The 20,267-nt window shown below is 35.2% G+C and overlaps 1 protein-coding gene and 1 non-coding gene across 5 annotated transcripts; one reads left to right on the forward strand and one right to left on the reverse strand.

The window, feature by feature from the left end:
* The first annotated feature begins 4,487 nt into the window (after positions 1-4,487).
* On the forward strand, positions 4,488-4,594 carry LOC128039325 (small nucleolar RNA R71). Its single transcript, XR_008193829.1, has one exon. It is a non-coding gene; the product is annotated as a small nucleolar RNA R71 (small nucleolar RNA).
* Positions 4,595-12,818: 8,224 nt separating this feature from the next.
* Positions 12,819-19,145, reverse strand: LOC105788557 (nucleobase-ascorbate transporter 6). 4 transcript variants are annotated; one of them, XM_012615504.2, is made up of 15 exons: positions 18,906-19,145; positions 18,116-18,250; positions 17,275-17,372; positions 16,972-17,148; positions 16,469-16,569; positions 16,106-16,181; positions 15,949-16,008; positions 15,627-15,811; positions 14,988-15,084; positions 14,325-14,411; positions 13,976-14,034; positions 13,779-13,870; positions 13,615-13,692; positions 13,356-13,516; positions 12,819-13,260 (listed from the first exon to the last, which is right to left on the reverse strand). In XM_012615504.2, the coding sequence occupies exons 2-15, from the start codon at positions 18,219-18,221 to the stop codon at positions 13,042-13,044; spliced, it is 1,596 nt and encodes a 531-aa protein (XP_012470958.1). In that variant the 5' UTR covers positions 18,222-18,250; positions 18,906-19,145; the 3' UTR covers positions 12,819-13,041. The 4 variants fall into 4 exon arrangements, with proteins under 4 accessions (XP_012470958.1, XP_012470957.1, XP_052483337.1 ...); XM_012615503.2 differs by lacking the exon at positions 18,906-19,145 and adding an exon at positions 18,634-18,660; XM_052627377.1 differs by lacking the exon at positions 18,906-19,145 and adding an exon at positions 18,470-18,627 and having other exon boundaries at positions 12,819-13,211.
* Positions 19,146-20,267: the final 1,122 nt, after the last annotated feature.

Raw genomic sequence — 20,267 nt, forward strand, 5'->3', positions numbered from 1 at the left:
TGATCTTTCTCTACACATTTTTGCATTCTCATAGGAAAAAAACCTTAGCTCTTCCAACTCATCAAGTTGTAACATCCTTCTCTCACCGGCTTGCTTAAGATCAAAGTTCAACTACTTCAAAGCTGAATGAGTTTTATTCTCCAACTCTAATGGAAAAAGATATGCCTTTCCAAAGACTAACCGATAATGAGTCATTCCTAACGGAGTCTTAAATGTTATTCAATAGGCCCATAATACATCATCGAGCCTTCGAGACCAATCTTTTCTGCTAGGGCGTACTACCTTTTTAGGGATACCTTTGATTTCGCGATTCACTCTTTCAACTTGCCCATTAGACTGGGGGTGATAGGCAGTAGCAATCTTGTGCTTCACATCATATTTATCAAGCAACCACTTAAGCCATTTGTTCACAAAGTGAGAAGCTTCATCACTAATAATAGCTCTTGGTGTCCCAAATCGTGTAAACATATACTTATGTAGAAATCACATGACTACCTTAACATCATTTGTAGCGTATGCTTCAGCTTCAACCCACTTGGATACATAGTCCACAACAACTAAGATGTATTTGTTCCTATACGAAGAAGGAAACGAGCCTAAGAAATCAATGCCCCATACGTCGAACAATGCAATCTCTAAAATGTTTATCAAGGGCATCTCATTCCTACTTGATATATTTCCAGTCTTTTGTCATTCATTACAGTTCTTCACATAAGCATAAGTATTTTAAAATAGTGTAGGCCAAAAGAAACCTTCTTGCAAAATCTTTGCTATAGTAGGTGAACTACCAAAGTGCCCCCCCACTTAGAGATAAATCGCAATGATACAAGATCTTAGCAATCTCGCTTTCAGCTACACACTTTCAGATTATATTATCTGCACATTGTTTAAACAAAAATGGATCCTTCCAAATATAATATCGACTATCATGAAGGAATTTTTTGCTTTGTTGGTATGTTATTTCTCGAGGATTTATTCCACATGCAAGATAATTGGCAAAATCAGCAAACCAGGGTATTTTATGAATTCGATTTACCTCAAATAAGTGTTCATCTAGGAAATTCTCGTTGATAGGCACATACGACTAAGTTACCTCATTTTGCTCCAACCTCGACAGATGATCAGCTATTTGATTTTCGACACCTTTTCTGTCTTGGATCTCAAGGTCAAATTCTTAGAGTAAAAGTATCCAACGAATGAGCCTTGGTTTTGCATCTTTCTTCATGAACAAGTATTTAATGGTCGCATGGTCAGTAAATATTGTAACTTTAGTACCTATAAGATATGAGCGGAATTTGTCAAAAGTAAAAACTATAGCGAAGAGTTATCTTTTGGTTACCATATAATTGCATTGGGCTCCCGTCAAAGTTCTAGTTGCCTAGTAAACAGGGTGAAACACTTTATTTCTTCTTTGACCCATCACAGCTCCAACGGCATAGTCACTTGCATTGCACATCTACTCAAAAGGTGAGTTCCAATCAGGTGTAATGATTATTAGGGCTGAGATTAACCGCTTCTTTAGCTCTTCAAAAGCTTCCAAACATGCGTTATTGAAATCAAACACTGTATCTTTCTCTATCAACAAACACAACGGTTTAGAAATTTTTGAGACATCTTTGACAAACCTTTGATAAAAACCGGCATGGCCTAAGAAACTTCTAACTCCTTTTACATTTATTGGGGCCAGTAATCTTTCAATTACGTCTACATTTGCTTTACCGACTTCAATTCCTTTCTTTGAGATCTTATGACCTAAGACAAGCCCTTCATTGACCATAAAATGGCATTTTTCCCAATTAAGGACAAGATTCGTCTCTTCGCATCTCTTCAGTACCTTAGCCAAATTACTCAAACAAATATCATAAGTGTTACCAAATAATAGAAAAATCATCCATGAAAACCTCAACAAAATTTTCAACCATATCAGTAAATATTGCTATCATACATCGTTGAAAGTTGCAAGTGCATTACATAAACCAAAAGGCATTCTCCTAAAAGTAAACGTACCGTATGGACAAGTAAAGGTTGTTTTCTGTTGGTCTTCTGGGGCTACAACTATTTGGTTATATCCCGAATAGACATCTTAAAAACAACAGAATTCATTACCTACCAGTCGATCTAACATATGAGACATAAAAGGCAACTGAAAATGGTCCTTCCGAGTGGCTTTGTTTAACTTTCTGTAATCAATACAAATTCTCCAATCGGTAACAGTTCTCGTTGGAATTAACTCGTTACGCTCATTTTCAACAATCATGATTCCACCTTTCTTCGGCACACACTGCACCGGACTTACCCACGAACTATCTGAAATAGGATAGATGATTCATGTATCTAACCATTTGATCACTTCTTTTCTCACACCTTCTTTCATAATAGTATTGAGCCTCCTTTGCCCATCAATTTGAGCTCTTTCACCTTCTTCTAAAATGATTTTATGCATGCAAAAAGAAGGGCTTATACCTCGAATATTAGCTATAGTCCAACCAATTTCTTTCTTAAGTTTCTTTAGAACAATAATTAGTTGCTCCTCTTGATCTTTCGTCTACTTTTTTGAAATAATCATAGGAAAAGTAGAACAATCACCTAAATAAACGTATTTCAAATGGGAAGGAAGTACATTTAGTTCGAGTTTAGGTGGTTCTTCAATTGACAACTTGGGTTGCAAAAATTCTCTAACTTCCAACTCCAACGGTTCAAACTGTGTGGATTGAATAAAATTTCCCAGATTGGCTTCCATCAAAGTCATGTTTTCTTCACCTTCTTCATCCTCCAAAAGGTCAAGATCTAAGGCTTTCTCCAATGGATCTTCTTCAAAATTTCTTTCCATAGAAACCAAAGTTACTATCTCTTCCATAACTAAACACTCCTCTGCCAGATCAGAAAATTTCATCGCTTTAAGAATGTTCAAGGTTACCTGATCGTTTTGAATTTGCATGGTGAGTTCTCCTTTCTGCATATCAATTAACGTTCTTCTCGTGGCTAAGAAAGGTCTCCCAAGGATGATCGGCACTTTCTTGTCTGCTTTAAAATCAAAGATAATGAAATCAAAAGGAAAAATAAACTTATCGACTCTTACCAAAACATCCTCGACCTTTCCTTCGGGATATGCTAAAGATCGATCCGCTAGCTGAAGCGTCATAGTTATAGGTCTTACTTCACCTATCCCTAACATCTTAAAGATAGACTTAGGCATTAAGTTGATACTCGCTCCTAAGACACACAAAGCTTTACCACAGTAAGATTCACCAATGTTACAGCGTTTAGTAAAGCTTCCTGGGTCTTTCAATTTCGGTGGCAGTTTGTTCTGCAGGAACACACTGCACTCCTTTGTCAAGGCAACAGTCTCATACTCACTCAGTCGTTTCTTCTTGGACAGTATATCCTTCATAAACTTCACATAATTCAGCATTTGATCTAAAGCCTCCACCAACGGAATATTGATGTAACTGCTTCAGAATATCCAAAATTTCGTACATTGCACCTCCTATTTTTACTTGTTTTCCTTCAATCTTTGCAGATATGGAGGTCATGGAACTTTCGGTTGAACCCGACAACTTTTCTGACTAGGTAAATTTACATCCAAAGAAGATGTTAAAATATCTGAATTCACTGTAGGAACTTCAATAACTAGTTGATTCTTCTCAGCGGGCTTATCTTCGACATCAATCAATCAGGGTTTTAAAATTTTACCACTTCACAATGCCACTACCTTCATATGTTCTTTACCCAAATTTTTTGGATTCTCAGTATCACCCAGCAAGGTTCCTTGCGGTCTATTACGTAGCTCCGTAGCTAACTAACCCATTTGGTTTTCCAAATTTTTCAGTGTTGCTGCTTGGCTTTGGATCAAAGCGTCATTCTTTACCATGTACGTTTTCAACAAGTTCTCCACACTGTTTGATGCCTCAGCTTGAGGAGGTTTTGGAGGTTGCTGATTAAACCCTTAAGATTGGTTGGGTCTTTGCTGTAATAAGTTGTTGTTCGATCCATTTCCTGGGTTACTCTAAGAAAAGTTAGGATGATTATACCATGAAGGATTGTAGAAGTTGGACTGGGGTCCTTGTCTACTCCTATTTTGATATTGGTTCCCCACATAGTACACTAACTCGAGATTTGATGGACAATTCTCAAAAGAATGACCTTCCCCACAATACACAGAAGAAACTGTTTCAAACGGACTTGCTGGTTGAGCTACAAAATTATTAGTACTATTAGCGGTTAACCATTTTAACATAGAAAAAATAGACGATACCTGAGCTGATAACGAAGTGAGGGAGTCAACTTCATGAAATCCGGCTACACATCTTCCTGAAGTTGTTTGATTTGTTGGCCATTGATAGTTATTCCTCGTGATCCTCTCGATGATCTCATAAGCCTCATTATAATACTTAGACAAAATTGCACCATTCGCGGAAGTATCTACCATCAATCTTGTATGTGCATAGAGACCATTATAGAATGTCTCCAACAGGGTAAAATGAGGAATCCCATGATGAGGACACTTACGAAGTAACTCCTTGAATCGCTCCCAAGCCTTATACAAAGACTCGTCATCTAATTGTTGGAAAGTTGTGATCTCGTTCCTTAACTTATCGTTTTCGCTAGGTGGGAAATACTTAACCAAAAATCTCTCTGCTAATTCTTGCCATACAGATATGGAACTTGGTGGCAATGAATTGAGCCATGCTCGTGCTCGATCTCGCAACGGGTCTGAAAACAACTTCAACCTTAGTGCGTCTTCAGTCACACCAGCTATCTTGAATGAATCGCTCACCTCCATAAACAATCGAATGTGGAGATGTGGATCTTCCGTGGCCATACCACTAAATTGGCCTACCGTTTGTAGCATTTGAAACATCACTGGTTTCAATTCAAACTAGGTTGCCTCAATATCTGGCCTTCTAATTCCTGGGTTTAACTCACTAAAAAGTGGCACAGCATATTGTTTGATGCATCGATCCCTATCATCAGCAATGAGGATAGGATTTCGTACATAATCGGCTTCATTACCTTGGTCTTGATTATGATTTCCAAGGTCCATCTCGACTTGTCTTTGAGTTGTTCATTCACATCTTCTTTGTTTGAAAGTTCGCTCAATTTCAAGGTCTACAGGAAGTAAACCGATAATTCGATCTATGCTCATAAACATTGAAAAAAAATCACAAATATTAAAAAGAATAAATTAGTAGTGTTAGAAATAAATCAAATTGAAAATAAATAATTTCAAGAAAAAAATGACTATGGCAACAGTGAACAATCCCCAGCAACGGCGCCAAAAACTTGTAACACTTAGGTTTGTGCAAGTGTCCACAGTTGTTATCAATTAATAAATAAGTATCGAGTAATCGTCTCCATAGGGATTGTATTTGTGCTAAGTCACTTAATTTGTAAAATTATATTAACAATTTGGTAAATAAAAACACAATATAGTTGAGAAGTGGTGATTAAAATATATTAAACTAAATGCAATGATCCCTAATGCCAATTATCCTAAGTATGCAAACTATATGATTGAAATAGATTTTAGTAAAATTAAACACAATTTGCAACAATTATAACATAAATAAACTAGTAAAATTACTTTAATTAAACTCAATTTATTATCAACATGCTTAGTAACATTCGGAAAAACATTCCATGGAAACTCGATCTTTCATAACCACATTAGGTCCTTTCGGAATCCTTTACTTAGTAAATACGCATTTTACTGAGCCTTATTTACTAAGGGTTTCTTAGCATTCATGTGAGGTAACAGAGACGTGTTAGGTTTGAAACAATTTAATCACACAAATCTAAAAACTATGCAGATAACAGAACTTAGTTAGAGTTGTTATGCAACCTACAATTTAATCGTGTTAGGATCTAAATTGAGCATTCAATTATGCGTCCATTAACCGTCTTCTGGTTAGGATTGTTCAGCTAATTCAGGTGCATTTCAATCACGTATGAACGAAATACAGACTTGATTTTAATTGAAAACATGATCGATTGAGGCACAAACATTATAAGCATGAATCAAATAAATATTATTTAATCAAAGCAATCACCCTAGCTTAAATAAAATTAAGCTAACATTGTTGTAAACAAGAACAAAGAACACATAGCAAACATCTTTATATTAATTTAAGAAACAAAAGATTAAACCCAATTCAGAGTGGCTGTCACCCAAGGCTCTGACTGACGAGACTCCTTCGTTCCTTTGCTTTTCTTTTTTGCAGATGGTTCTCCAAGGTGGCCGACCAAGGGTTCTTTAAGAGGCTTAATTTCTAAAATCTCTATGAAGAGATGATGCTAGGCGTGGGAATGGAAAAGGCTAAGAGAAAAAGAGAGAATGATGTTTGATGGATGCTTGAGGGATGATGAATGAAGGAATGAGAGGGTCTTATTTATAGGTGAGGAGAGAGAGATAGTTTGCTAAAAATAGGAGTTTTCATATTTTGAAGCATCTTCCATAGGTGGCCGGCCATAATTTTAGTAAGTTGAGCTAATTTCTCCTTAATTTTTGGTCAATTTGAGTGCCAAAACAACTCAGGACTGAGACTCGGTCAAGTGCAAATCTTCAGGTAAATCTCTAATTTCTTCAACTCTTCAAGGACCTTGTGCAATTAAACCAAAAATTGGTTTATGGAAAGCCATGAGCAGCCGAATTTTGGGTTGACTTGGTCTCCAATTTGGACGGTTTTGTAATCCAACAAAGCTATCAGACCTGTCCAAAATAAATCAACAAGTTAGAGGACCAAAGAATTAAATTTATTCAATTTAATTAATTAATTAAAACCCAAATTATTAATGAAATATTTTAAAATAAATTATTAAATATAATTTTATATTTTATTATTTAATTTAATCATGCATGGCCCACTTTATGTCTTAAAAAATATAATATATTCAAATTAATATAAAACAAGCCATTTATTGCATGAAAACTATATAATAAAGCATAAAATCACATTTTAATAATTTCTATGTCCTAATTTCATATTTTCACATATTTCATTAATTTATTAAACAATTACTTAGTTTTACAACAAATTTAAGTAAAAAGGTAATAAATTACAAAGGAAAAATCCTATATATTTTTCCGTTTACAAGTACTCGTCCAAATATTTCACATGTTGTTAGTGTTGTTAGCAGATACATGGCCAAACCAAGTAAGTTACACTAGCATGTAGTTAAGTGGATATTCAGATATTTACGAGGAATTTCTAACATGTGCTTAGAATTCGAAAGAAGCTTAAAGGGCTTAGTCGGATATGTTGATTTAGATTATACAGGAGACTTAGATCGAAGAAGGTCTCTCGTAGGTTACCTATTTGTTTTTGGGAATTGTGTCATTAGTTGGAAAGCTATACTTCAAGCTACAATGGCTTTGTCAACTATTGAAGTAGAATACATGGCAATTACTGAAACAATAAAAGAAGCAATTTGGTTAAGGGGCATATTTAGTGAACTGGTAAGTGAAAAAGAGGCATATATTGTAATAGTCAAAGTGTCATACATCTCACCAAAGATCAAATGCATCATGAGAGAACGAATCATATAGCCACTTTTTTCAAGAGGTGATCATTCAAGGGGATGTTCAGATTTTTAAAATTGGCAAATGTGGCGCTACAAACCCGACCGGGACGGTTCGACCCGAATTCAAAACATCACAATTGTCATCAAAGTGACCCAAAACACCTCACGACTTTTAAGCATGCAATTAATTATTTGTTTTCCTTTTTCAATCAACAATGGATGTCTCATGCTTACATTCAACTCACATATAGACAATAAAAAACAATTTAACCCTAGTTGCATGCTTTTTTAAACGAAGTTTACTTAAACGAGCATAAGGGAAAAAACATCATCTCATATCCTAACCATGTAAACACACATAAATAATTGATTTAAAGATGAAATTTAAATCTAAAATATTTTTAAAAATATTTGGTAAAGAATCAGTTTAATTCGATTAGCCTCTCTTAGTTAATTTTAAAAACAAATATATTAAGGACTAAATAAAATATTGATAGAATATTAAAATAATCAAGTTACAAAATTATCAGTAGATTTATGAAATCAAACATCTAAGGCTCTGATATGTGAATTTTCAAAGCATTTCGTAAACGTTTTGGACTCCAATTGCACCACCAAAACCTAAGGACTAAATTACAAAGCTGTGAAAACTGCCCTGAAATGGCTAGGCTCCACGTCAGGATGACGGCTTGCAGTTTCAGCCAAGACCTGCAATTTTCAAGTTTAAGCACAACTACACATACCATTTCGTGCATTTAAGGCTATTTCTCACTCCAAACATGTTATATTACCTTCGATCATCATTTAAAACAAGCTCAAGCACACCATAATATGTTATAGCAAAATTTGACACCTCAAGTAATCATTAATGCTAACATACATCTTTAGTCTCTATATCCACTACTCAACATACCAAATCAACATCTTAAGGTTTCCCAAGGATTCTAATTGTCTATTTTGAACCATTTGGTCATTTTAGACTTGCCTAAATCTCCAGCATATTGTTTTAGCCATGCTAGCACTTTTTAGACATATTACGTGCCACTTAAACACATATTCATCAAATGAACATATCATGCATCACTAATACCATTCACGAACATCAAAATATCCATAATCAAAGTCCAAAAACATTATCAATAGCCCGTAATTCTAGTTCCAAAATAATAACAGTAATTATAACAACTATAACCCACATTGCCTTTATTCCTAGTATTCAAAACCACAAAAACACACTTAACCACAATACTTGTGTGGATCACTTCCTTGCCCACTTTACACTCCCCAAACGCACTATTTATCTGCAAAATTTAGATAAAGAGTGTGAGCTTAAACAAGCTCAATAAATGTTCGAAAGTTCTACTAAGCATACAAAATAGCATAAGAGCATACTAAGGCACATTTGCAACCACATTTTTAACAAGACAAAATAACGTTTTCATGCTTCAATACCGCACAAGTCTAGAAAATTCTCTTACATGTATTTACACATAACATAACTCATATATAGTTCAAATAAAGATAATTTGGTAGGTTGAGTTTATGAAACATAAAAGTGGACTCAATCACCACATGCTGAATAAATGGATCTCCATCACACTAATGACTCAAAGAGCCTAACATGTTCCAAAAGTTTAGCATTAAGCTAACACTTTTCAACACACTAACATGTCCCGATGAATGGAGCATAGCTCAACATTCTCTTATCTCTCCAACCTATCCCAAGGCTTCAATGCCCAAATCACAAAACACAAAGGCAAGTACTCACAATCTTATGGCATGCTAATTATATCCAATGGTTTCAAGAGATCACAAGGCCAATATATCCACAAATTCACAAATTTATTTACTATTTAAATGCACATAACCTCTATTCATATTCATCAATTTCACATCACAATCTCATACACAATGCATGCTTATCGGATTCTTATTTAATTGCACTTCAAGTGCCAAAATAATGCTCATTGAGCTATCATATATAAGACCTCATACGTGTGCGTTAAAATCAGTAAATCGCATACCACATTCATGTATTTTTCACACATTACCTGTTGTACTAGAATCAAATAACACAATTCAACTTACTTAGGCATGATTCCACAACCAAAGCAAAAAGTATAGGAAAGGCTTACTCTCAGAACTTAGGATAGGGGATTAGGTTAATCCTAATCTCTTGATTAACACTATGAATCACACATACCAGCAACGACTTCAAAACACTCATTGATCACACTTCTGCTTACTAGTCGAAAGTTCAAACAAGCTTCTCCTTACCTTTTGACTTGCTCATAGAGGCTCTCGATTGATACGACACTTTTCACACACAATAAACACATTACAAACTCATTAAAAATAGTCTTGAACACAACCAAACAGTAAGAAAAACACGAATCAAGCCTCCCCTTTCTCACTACCAAAAATTAGCTAGTTTTGCCAAAATTAAAGTTTCGACACTCTAATCTTGTTTCTAATTCTTAGTTCGATTTCAAACATCCAAAACATCATTTAATTTCATATCTAAACCATTAATTTTACCCAAATCCACGGATCTAAAATTTTTGAAAAATTCAAGCTCTCAAGAACATGTAAAAGAGGGAAAATGCTTTATTCTTAGAATTTTAGTAAGGATCTATCAAATTGAGGTGAAATACCTTGTAATTAGTTTTAAATAAATCAAAAAAATCACTTTGAAACAACGAATTTACTCAAAATTACGATATTTGCCATTTTTGAACCCAACCTTGCTTTAAAATCATTAAATCTAAATAAATTTGTATACAATCTTTTAAACCTCAAATTGAATTAACAACACACTTTACTTAATCCTAAAAAGTCAGAATATTACCTTAATTTATTGGAAACAACGACCTACAGCTCTAGTTTGATATTGAACGCAAGAAAAGCAATTACAAAATTGGGGAAGAAAACGTGATTTTCCTTTGCAATTGGGGGCTATCGTGGTTTTGGGAGGTTAATAAATCTGAAAGGATAAGTCAATTTCAAAGGAAACTCTCTGATTTAGGTTTTGGGAAAATTTTTGAATGGGTTTAGGTTTAAGAGGGGGAAGAAAATGGTGGGTGACTCCATGTAGGAAAACAATTTTCAAAAATTGGGTTATTTGCCCTATTGGTCACTCCTTGTTTCTTCCCTTTTCCAATTGCGTCCTACTCAATCAAAGCCCACTATTTTCATATTAGACCTCGTAATTAAATTTCGTTTTAGCTTAATTAATAAAATGAAAATCCGATTATATTTTTTTGATATTTTAACTTATTATTTACAACCTTAATTTTGGTGTCCGACTCAAACCCTCAATTTAACAACCCGATTCTACTAAATCGATTTTTGGGATGTGACAACACAGAACATAATCCGACCGACATGTTGGTAAAGAGTCTTCCAGTTTCAAAGTTCGAGCATTGCTTGGACTTGGTAAGCATCTAACGAATATCAAATTAGGCCCATAATAGGGCTTGGCAAGGGAGTTAAGTCAAATACGAGTCAAGGTGGAGATTTGTGGAGTTGTGCCTCACATTTTCAACCAAACGATGTGTGATGTTGCAACGAAGAAGTGTTCTTTGTCTCTACGAGCAGTTAACGTCACGACGAGAAGAAAGCCCTCGTCTCGACAACATGATCCTCCTTCATCCCGACGATGCGGTGCCACGTCACAACATGGCGACGTGCACTTCAAGTTTTTCAACTCTTCTTCTCCTAGTTAAACTATGTTTTTAATTTCTCATTTAAACTCTGAGTTATTCTAGTCAAATATGCTACGAATTTCAGTCTATAAATAGATCTTAATTACTCTAGGTTTTATATAACAAAAATATTTACATTGAGAAAATTCTATTGTTTGTTTCAAAAGGCTTTGAGATTTTATACTCTCATTTATTGTAGTGAAATATCCTTTTGCCTATAATTTTTTATCCTCTTTTGAAGAATTTTTCCACGTAAAATTTACATATTTGATTTTCTTGATTTTATTATACTTGTTCGTTGCATACACATTAATTCCCAAGAGAAACTATATATTAATGCACTACCTCTTCTGAAGGAGCTTCACAACCGACACCTTCCAATCCCTTCCAACCGCCCCATCTGTGACGAGGCACCAGAAGACATAAAACCACCTATTTCAAACATTTCAAACATGTATGCTAACCAGAGCAATATGGTTGTCCCGTGGCGCTATGGATGGACGAAAGAGACCTAGCAAACATTCAATCCTACATAGCTAATTGGATCCAAGAATACACCATAGCAGACCCAAACCACAAATCAACAATTCATCGATTGATCATCACCCTCTGGCAAATATGGAAGAACTAGAACGCAGTACTATTCACCAGAATAAAACCGCATCCTATTCCAATGATCCAACGCATTCAACAGTATCACCAAAACTGCAACACTACTATCACTTCGTATAACTCGGATTGAATAGGAAATGTCACAACCTTCCTGCAAGCAAAATGTCCTCAACCCCAACATACGGCCTCCCTCCATCCTCATGAAACACCGTTCATCTAGGTCATCTCACTTATGCACGCATAATCAACACACATCAACATACGACGCAGCGATAGCACTTGAAAGCTACAGACCTCCCATATTCCTGGCATCCTATTACAAGAACACATCCAGAATTCACAGCCAAGTACTATTTGCTCGTTTGGTACTAGGCAAACTTTATGCTTCAACAGGAATCACGCACACAAGGGTAGACTGATACAATATAAACCTCTAGTAAAATGCCCCTCCCTCCCAACCCAGCAGATAAAGTACATTACATAGTCCGTTTTAGGGATTGGCGACTTACCTATTCCATGACTTTGGCACTAGACGTTCCAAAAATGGGTACTATCAGGTCGGATGAATTCAATATTGAGGATCTACCACGCCCATATTTCTCAGTCCAACCAGAAATGGGAGGCAATCTTCGAATTCTGAATTCAGGTACATTGGAAACTAGAGCCCAGCTTGTCAAACATCAAGATAATGCGGACAACCATCCGCATCGGCCTCAAGTCTAGCCTGCATCCTCTTACAACTACAGTACTCCGACCAGCACGACAAGCTGCAGCAATCCACCACCAAAGACCGGACACCTTAACTAATTGTACTATATGCTGTAATTATCTTAATACCAAAAAATAAAAACAATGATGCAGATTGTGCCATCAGATTCGTAGATGGCTTTGGAAAGTCAAATGTAAGTGAATACAAGGAGCGGCTGAGCGAGTGAATGAGTGCAGTAAACACTTGTAAAAGCGCACATCAAACAAGACAGAGGCATTAAAACTGCTTCATTGCTACTTCAAATCCGCATGTCTCCATAAGATTTACAGCAGAAATTAACAAAACGAAACAATTCAATAAATATTCTAAAGTCTCCTATTAAGGGAAACACTATGTTGTACGGCTATAGCGTGTGGTAATACAATTCACAACAGGGAAGCACTGGTTGGTGATAGTACGATGTGATCCACAAAAGGGATAAATTACTTGATATCGTCACACAGATGGGAAATATTTGTTTAGATTGAAGGGGAGGGAATAGAATTCTTCACTCCTTGAATCGCCCTTAAATGACCGGAATTTGTCCCACCAATGCTTACCTCTGTCCTTCCTGATTGCGCTGTCCTTTCGATGTAAAGTGTTATCAAGGAAATATGCCAAGCAACCTGCCACAAATGCTTCGGATGATAAAGGCACATTTACAATGTCGTTGAACTGTTCAAGGCAGGCATAAAATCCTAGTCATAAGGCGATCGTAACAGTAGGTTATTCAAGATTAAAAAGTTTTAGAAGAGATTTAGCATGAATACCCATCTTGCGCCTGTGTGAACAGGACCATAGCCATTGATTGCAGTATACTCATTGAAGTACTGTGGCACGGATAAGCCCATAAAAACAGAGAAGCCTAATATAAACTTCGTACGGAAGCTGTTCAGGTTGCAGAACTGAAGAAAACTAAGACCTCCAGCACCTGCAGAAATGCGAGGAAATAGTGTACTTAAATACTTGAAAGAGCTTATTAAATCATAGGACATGTTTTCTCATAAACAGCTCAAATTGGACCCATACCAACATAAGCAAAGAATAGGCAGTACAAAGCAGCAATAATGGGTGCTGGAATTGAAGCAAAGACGGCTCCGAATTTTCCTGCATGTTAATTATAAAAGTCAACTAAATATGGGAAAAAAGCACAAGGTCTAAATAGAGAAAAATCTCATAAATCTGCAAATTACCAAGAATGGAGAAGAAAATCATAAATCCAGCTGAGATTTGGACAACCCTTCGGCTGCCAACTCGTGTTAAGGCTAAAAGACCAGCATTTTCTCTATAACAAAACCAAAGTCAGTAATCAAATCCTTTTCTACTTTTATTTATTGAAGAGGGAAATAAAAGGTACCACAGTAACATTCATAGCTAGTCAGAGCCTTACACAGATACCGAGGATCCATTGACAGTTCCAAACAACCCTGAGAGCAAAATCGCAACACCCTAAAGCAGGCAAAAGAAAACGTTACTTAGCAAAAGATAAGAATTCAATATTAACATGGAACAGAAGTTTCAGAGAACTGATAAGCAATTTCCAGATGTTAAATAGAAATGCAGATTCTCTCTCCTGCAGCAATGATGATGACTGAATGCATATGAATATATGTAATTTTAGGCATAAGGTTAGCAGTGAGGCAATTCCATGTGATCATGAAGTATAAGACAGCCAATTTAATTAATTATATTAATCACACAGATATCTTCACATCATAGTACAAGCTTTATCAAACTACCTGCCAACCAACACCACGGCTAAGAATAGATGGTGGCATTGGAGTTGCGCTAGCATATCTTGACACCGCAATAAAAGCCCCCGTGGACTGGTCATGACATTGAACAGGAACAAAGTTAGTACTAATTATTGAATAACATTGCAGTTAACTATTAATTTCCTAAAATTAATAAAAATTTGCTTTTGTGCATGTTTAAACAGAAAATTAGAACAATAAAATTGCCAAAGGAAACTGAAAAATGCGATATTTTACCCCTGGGGATGAAAACAAAAAGAAGCTTTGAGCCAGTTCATACTAGAGTTGAAATACATAGCAGTGGAGGAGAGTCAATAAGAAATGACATAAAAGGAAAAGGATGGCAATAAGAAATCAGCTTAAGCTATTCGGACTTGGATGTGAGCATCATATATGGGCAATGTGTCCAGCACATGTATGTTTTAGGTTTACTATGTTTTTCTATGTAATTGGAGGATCCTTGAAGGATCACATCCCCATACCCATGTCTGAAAATGTCTCAGACATGTTGTTCAATATAGGTGCTTCAGAAAAAACAAAAATGATGAAAATGGACACTCAATTCAGATTTTTAGTTAGCAAAAATCAGAATTAGAAGGATGCATTAGAAAGGTTAATATACTTCAAAAGTAATAGAAGAAAACAAACCTCTACAAGAGCAACAAAAGAAGCCATCATCATAGCAAAGGCTTCACCAGCATCAAATGAAGGTGCTCCCCATTGAAAGGGATAAGGAACTCTTATCCTGCACACTGCTAATTCTAGTAAGGAACAACTTATAACTATGCCATTCTTGACAAATGATATCACATTATGGTAAAAGAAATCATAAGTTTGTCATCAAACATCGAGTCCAAAGGCGCCTTTCATTTTCATTATTCAAGTCATAGTACCATTTAACTAGTGAAGCAAACCCACGACCAAAACTTTTAGACACTTCTAAACCAATTACAAATTAATTATAGAAAGCAAGTTGTCTCAGATTCACTACATTCAAAACTTGATCCAACATGTACCAAGATAACTAATTGGTAAAAGCAGAATTTTCCTCAGATGGAAAATATAAATATCAGTCTTGCAAATCAGTTTGCACCTAATTTAAATGTGTGACCTCAACCGTTCAATTGCTAGTGTAGCCCTATGATTTAAGAAAATGTGCCATAGTAGCAAAAGTTCTTCATATGTACCTCATCCCGAAATAAATAATTAATAGGTTAAATCATGCATGAAATACCAATTAAGAAACACGAAGAGGGCAACTGCACTAAAGATGCTGCATGAACTCACCATGGAGCAGCATCTATTAGACCAGCACGGTCAGTGCGGCAGCTTAATTGTGTTTTTTGTGCTTTACCATTATAAGCACCACCCACAGTGAGTAAATGAGCATAAATCCAAACAATCACCACTGTAAATATGACAGCAAAACGATCAAACACATGTTTCCCAGATTTTATCACATGAGGCATGTACTGCAAATAAACACAAGACAAACAATGATTATTCGATAGAAGTTAGTTCTGAAGTCAACTGAAATCAAAAGTCACAAATATGCAATACTGTAACTATAAAATGGATGACAGCAGGTCCTGAAAATTATTGTAAGTACCTGAGAGACAAATACTACAAGAATCAACTGAGGCAGTCCAATCTCCACACATTTGGCAACCTATTAATTGAAACAATAGTCAACATCCATAGTGCTGATGATATAAAACCATGTCAGGCTATCCGTTCACATAGTGTATCATATAAAGCAGACTTACCCCAGGAAACCCAAACTCATAAAGCCCAAAACCAACTAGGGATACCAAAGGAACAACTGAAAGTGGACTTAAAAACCTGAAACAATGGAAAAATAAAGCATGTATGATTAGATTAAGTTAACTAAAAAAGTCACACTATAATATTTGACTATGTTCTGGATCTATAGCAAACATTCACGTGAATCATGAAGCAAGTATCGGTCCAAGAACCTATAATTTAGAAATTGAATCCACTAACAACAACTATCATTAAACATAAGACAAGCATAAAATCAACCTAATTCCAAATTACTTGGAAGGATAGACAAATATAGACAAGCTGATCAAGCTTCCCCTGAAATATTTAAGCACTAGTCAACTAACCTAGTAACATTACGCCAAAGGCCACTGAAGCCAAGGACAATCTGAAGAGTTGAAGCAACAATGAGGGAACCCTGAATTGCCCGCATTATCCTTTTAAATCTCTGAAAAGGCATCAAAACACATTATTTAAACAAACCAATAAAAACACCAATATACAGAATGTTAGTGTTCAAACCGGAAAACTTAATTACTCATTAGTCTGTAAATATGTTTTTCAAGAAATAAAGTACAAAAAGCATCTAGTACATAGTATCACATTAGAATGAGAAAAGGTTGTAAACTCCTATTAAGAAAAAAGGGAATGCATTCTAAATCTTTATGCTATTCTTTCAATAGAATGTTGAAGAGTGAAGCCATATGGTATCACCTTAGTAATATTCAAGCTAGATAGAAATTGTATCCCTTATTCCAATTTGGTAAGTGCTAGCTTCTCCAAATTTATAAGCAACTTTGGCAATTCCAAACAGGCCAATTATAGTAAATCGGAGTTTAGATCACAAAACCTCAACAGGATCTGAAGTGTCACTGAACCGACCAGCAAGGATTATAGAAATTGTTGTTGGGACAAAGGTATAGGACCCTCCAATCACAGCAGGCAATCTAGACCCAAACAGTGACTGCAACAATGTGTTCAAACCAGCAACAAAGAGTAGTGTCTGGATCACCTTTGCTTTCTCCTCCTATAAATGTCATTGCAATAACATGATTGAAATTATTATGTCCGCCCAAATTACCATAGTAATCAAACTAAGTAAACATTGTTGATTCTTCATGTTTGATTAATTTTTCATTTTTGGGGGCCCTACATTTCCACCTCCCATCTGGGGAACAAGAGAAGAGGGAATGATCACTATTGTGCCAAGCATCACAAGATAATGCTGAAAACCAAGAAGGATAGCCTCGGCTGCATCAAATACCAGACCAAAATGTCAAGAGATTAGTTGCAATTATTTCCTACCAGCCAACAAATGCCAATGATAATAGCAGTTAATCACATAATTGCAAAGTGAATGCATAAACACAATAGGAATTTCAAGTCTTCGATCCACATCAAGATAATAAATGAAAATTCCTAAAATGCCTGAAGTAGAAATAGGAAGATCCCACAGAAATTGATGACAGCAAGGATTGAGAAGGAAGTAAAGGTTAAAGACAAATAGAAGGACCAAAAAGTAGAGGGAAATGCTAAGCAAAATTAAACCAAAAGAAAGCCAATTAGCAAATAGAAGTTGGCCTCAGATTAACTCTAATCAAATCAATAATCATATGACTAGAAGTACCATCCTTAATTACCACAGATACACAGAGAAAAACAATTTTTTTTTAAATATATATATACACACACACACACACATTAAAAGTTAGTTTTTTTTTGTGGGAAGAGTGGCTTTTCACTTTTCCAAAAAAGGGGTATTAAACCCAAAAAAGCTACTTTCAGCTAAAAAAGTTAGAGAAGTATATACTCCAAAACAGTGACTAACACCAAAGTCTACCTAAAACATCCCCTGGGATTCACAAGAATCATACCGTAAAGCAACCAAAAATCTAATATAATACCTGATATACTGAACATAGAATTTGGAATCTAAGCTCTCACAAAACCAATAAAAGGGGGAAAAAAAGAAGAGCAGGTTAGATGGAACTTACGCCATGGAGGTGGACTCGTAATGCAATAAGAAATGTTGGGCAACTGTTCTTTCGGTGGATGTGGTTGTGGCTCAACTGCTTTTGCTGGAGCTCCTCCCGCTGCCATGATCTCTCTCTTTCACTCTCCTTTTCTCTCTATAAAATAAAATAATTCTTAAAATCAGCAAGAGCAAACTACTAAATCTGAGAACCACCCAGATCCCAAATTCTGAAAAAAGTAACTAAACAACAAGAAACTAGAGAAAAAGAAAGCGAAACAAGATGATCCTTAAGGCCAAAAGAGTGAACCAGTGACATATTCAGCTACTAATATAGAGCTAATAAAACGAAGAAAAATAAATAGATGGGAGCGACCTGGCTATAGGCAAGGAACAAATAAAATGGAATTAATGATGAAGAAGATGATGAAGTCTTAACAAAAGATTTCTTGCAATGTAAGAGAAAGCTGAAATGTGGGAAACAAGGAGGAATTACTAATTGCATCACCAAAATACTGAGCAAGAAAAGAAGGTTCTTACTGAGAAAGAAAGAACCTTTTGTGGGAAAGAAAAAACCTTTTGACAAACTTCAAAGCAAAATCAAATGAAAAGGCATTAAAGTCAATAATGAATCATGTTATTGTTACCCCACACCACCGATAAAGTTTTCCAGCAAAAAAAGTAGCAGGAAAAAAAAATCAAACAAACCAGTTTTTTTTTTAAAAGAGTGAAATGAGAAATTTTTATAAGAATTCAGAAATGTATAGGCAAGTTAAGATTGAATTGAATGAGGAAAACAAATGCCAACTTACTTTGTACGCTAAGCTTTCTTTCTCTTTTTTTTCTTTTCCCTTCTTATATATATGAAGCAGAATTTTTTTTTTCCTGTTATGTTTTCAGGAAACTACGGATTCTTAAGTACACGTTTAAAGGAAAACAATTTAGCTAACATAACATTCATTCATTGTTTTTTGGTTTTTGCATCTCTAATAATTAAAGCAGAAATATGGTAGAAACTTCACTCAAATTGCATACAGACAAGGTAAAGAGAGGAGAGAAGTGTTGGCTAGATCAATTTTCCACCTGGTTTTTGATGAACCTACACGGTTTTTCATTGAAAAGACGGTTTTGACCTCAGAAAGTTGGCAACGTTTTGAGAAAAATTGAGGAGCCCATTATTGAAGGGTGTGGGTAGTTTGGGGAATTAGAAAAAAGGATGATCAAGTGGGGAAGGGAACTAGGATGCCCTAAAACCAAGAGCCAATGGAGCAAAAAGTGAGACTTTTGTGGGGTAACAGTCAAAGCAGGGGCCAACATGTTCCAATCAAATTCAAGTTAGGTTAGGTGTGCAGGATTCATTATATGGCAAGGATAGAGTATACTAATAATGCCTTAAAAGAAGACTCCATTAAGCTCATAGGCTTTGAATCAAAACAAAGTTCATAGGCAAGATTGAAGGGAGTTTGGCCTTTCAGTCTAAAACAGAAAATTTAATATGGCCACCTACTGGTTTTGATTCAATCGTTAGAGAAATAGTAACCAAGATTTTGAGAATCAAATGATGATCACTAATTTTCAGTTCAATCCGTTCCATCAAATCATTTTATTTAATTGAATAAATTATTAAAAATTTATAAAAATATTTAAAAATAGAAAAAATCAGTTCAATTGATTTTAAGTGATTCATAAGTCTACTGATTTAACCCCTCTCTTCAGACCAATATCTTGATCGATTCCTAGTCCAATCAACCATTTTATTCTATTTTTATAACAGTCTAATTTTGGTGTCGAAAAAGGCAATTTTGTAACCCTATTTCCATAAATTGGGGTTTTTAAATATTAGATTAAAATGATTGAGAGATTTGTAATCAATGACTAATCTTGGCATTTAAGGTATTATCTCCCATGAAAAACTTACATATGGTGAACTAATTAATTTCACTCAAAAGGAAGAATTAAAAATCTGTCAATATTTAAAATTGCAAAAACAACTTAAAAAATAAATATAGCAATGCAGGAAGGAATTGAGATCATTTTGCCGACAATTTGACATTAGAAGTGAGTCTTCTTCCTTAAAAACAAGTTGTCCTGTAAAATCAATAAATAGAAGAAAGAATATGTAGAATATTATAAAAGCCAAAATATAGGAAATATAAAAAGAAAATAAACAACAA

The sequence above is a fragment of the Gossypium raimondii genome, chromosome 2 (assembly GCF_025698545.1).
Source record: "Gossypium raimondii isolate GPD5lz chromosome 2, ASM2569854v1, whole genome shotgun sequence".
In the NCBI taxonomy this organism is placed as follows: Eukaryota; Viridiplantae; Streptophyta; class Magnoliopsida; order Malvales; family Malvaceae; genus Gossypium; species Gossypium raimondii.

What these genes read in the sequence shown, in the direction of transcription:
- LOC105788557 (XM_012615504.2), bottom strand. Translation starts at nt 18,221, where the DNA reads ATGGCAGCGGGAGGAGCTCCAGCAAAAGCAGTTGAGCCACAACCACAT. An exon ending in TACGAGTCCACCTCCATGGC is followed by an intron (nt 17,373 to 18,115) that starts GTAAGTTCCATC and finishes TATTTGATGCAG; the next exon opens with CCGAGGCTATCCTTCTTGGT. An exon ending in GATTTTCTTCTCCATTCTTG is followed by an intron (nt 13,693 to 13,778) that starts GTAATTTGCAGA and finishes ATTAACATGCAG; the next exon opens with GAAAATTCGGAGCCGTCTTT.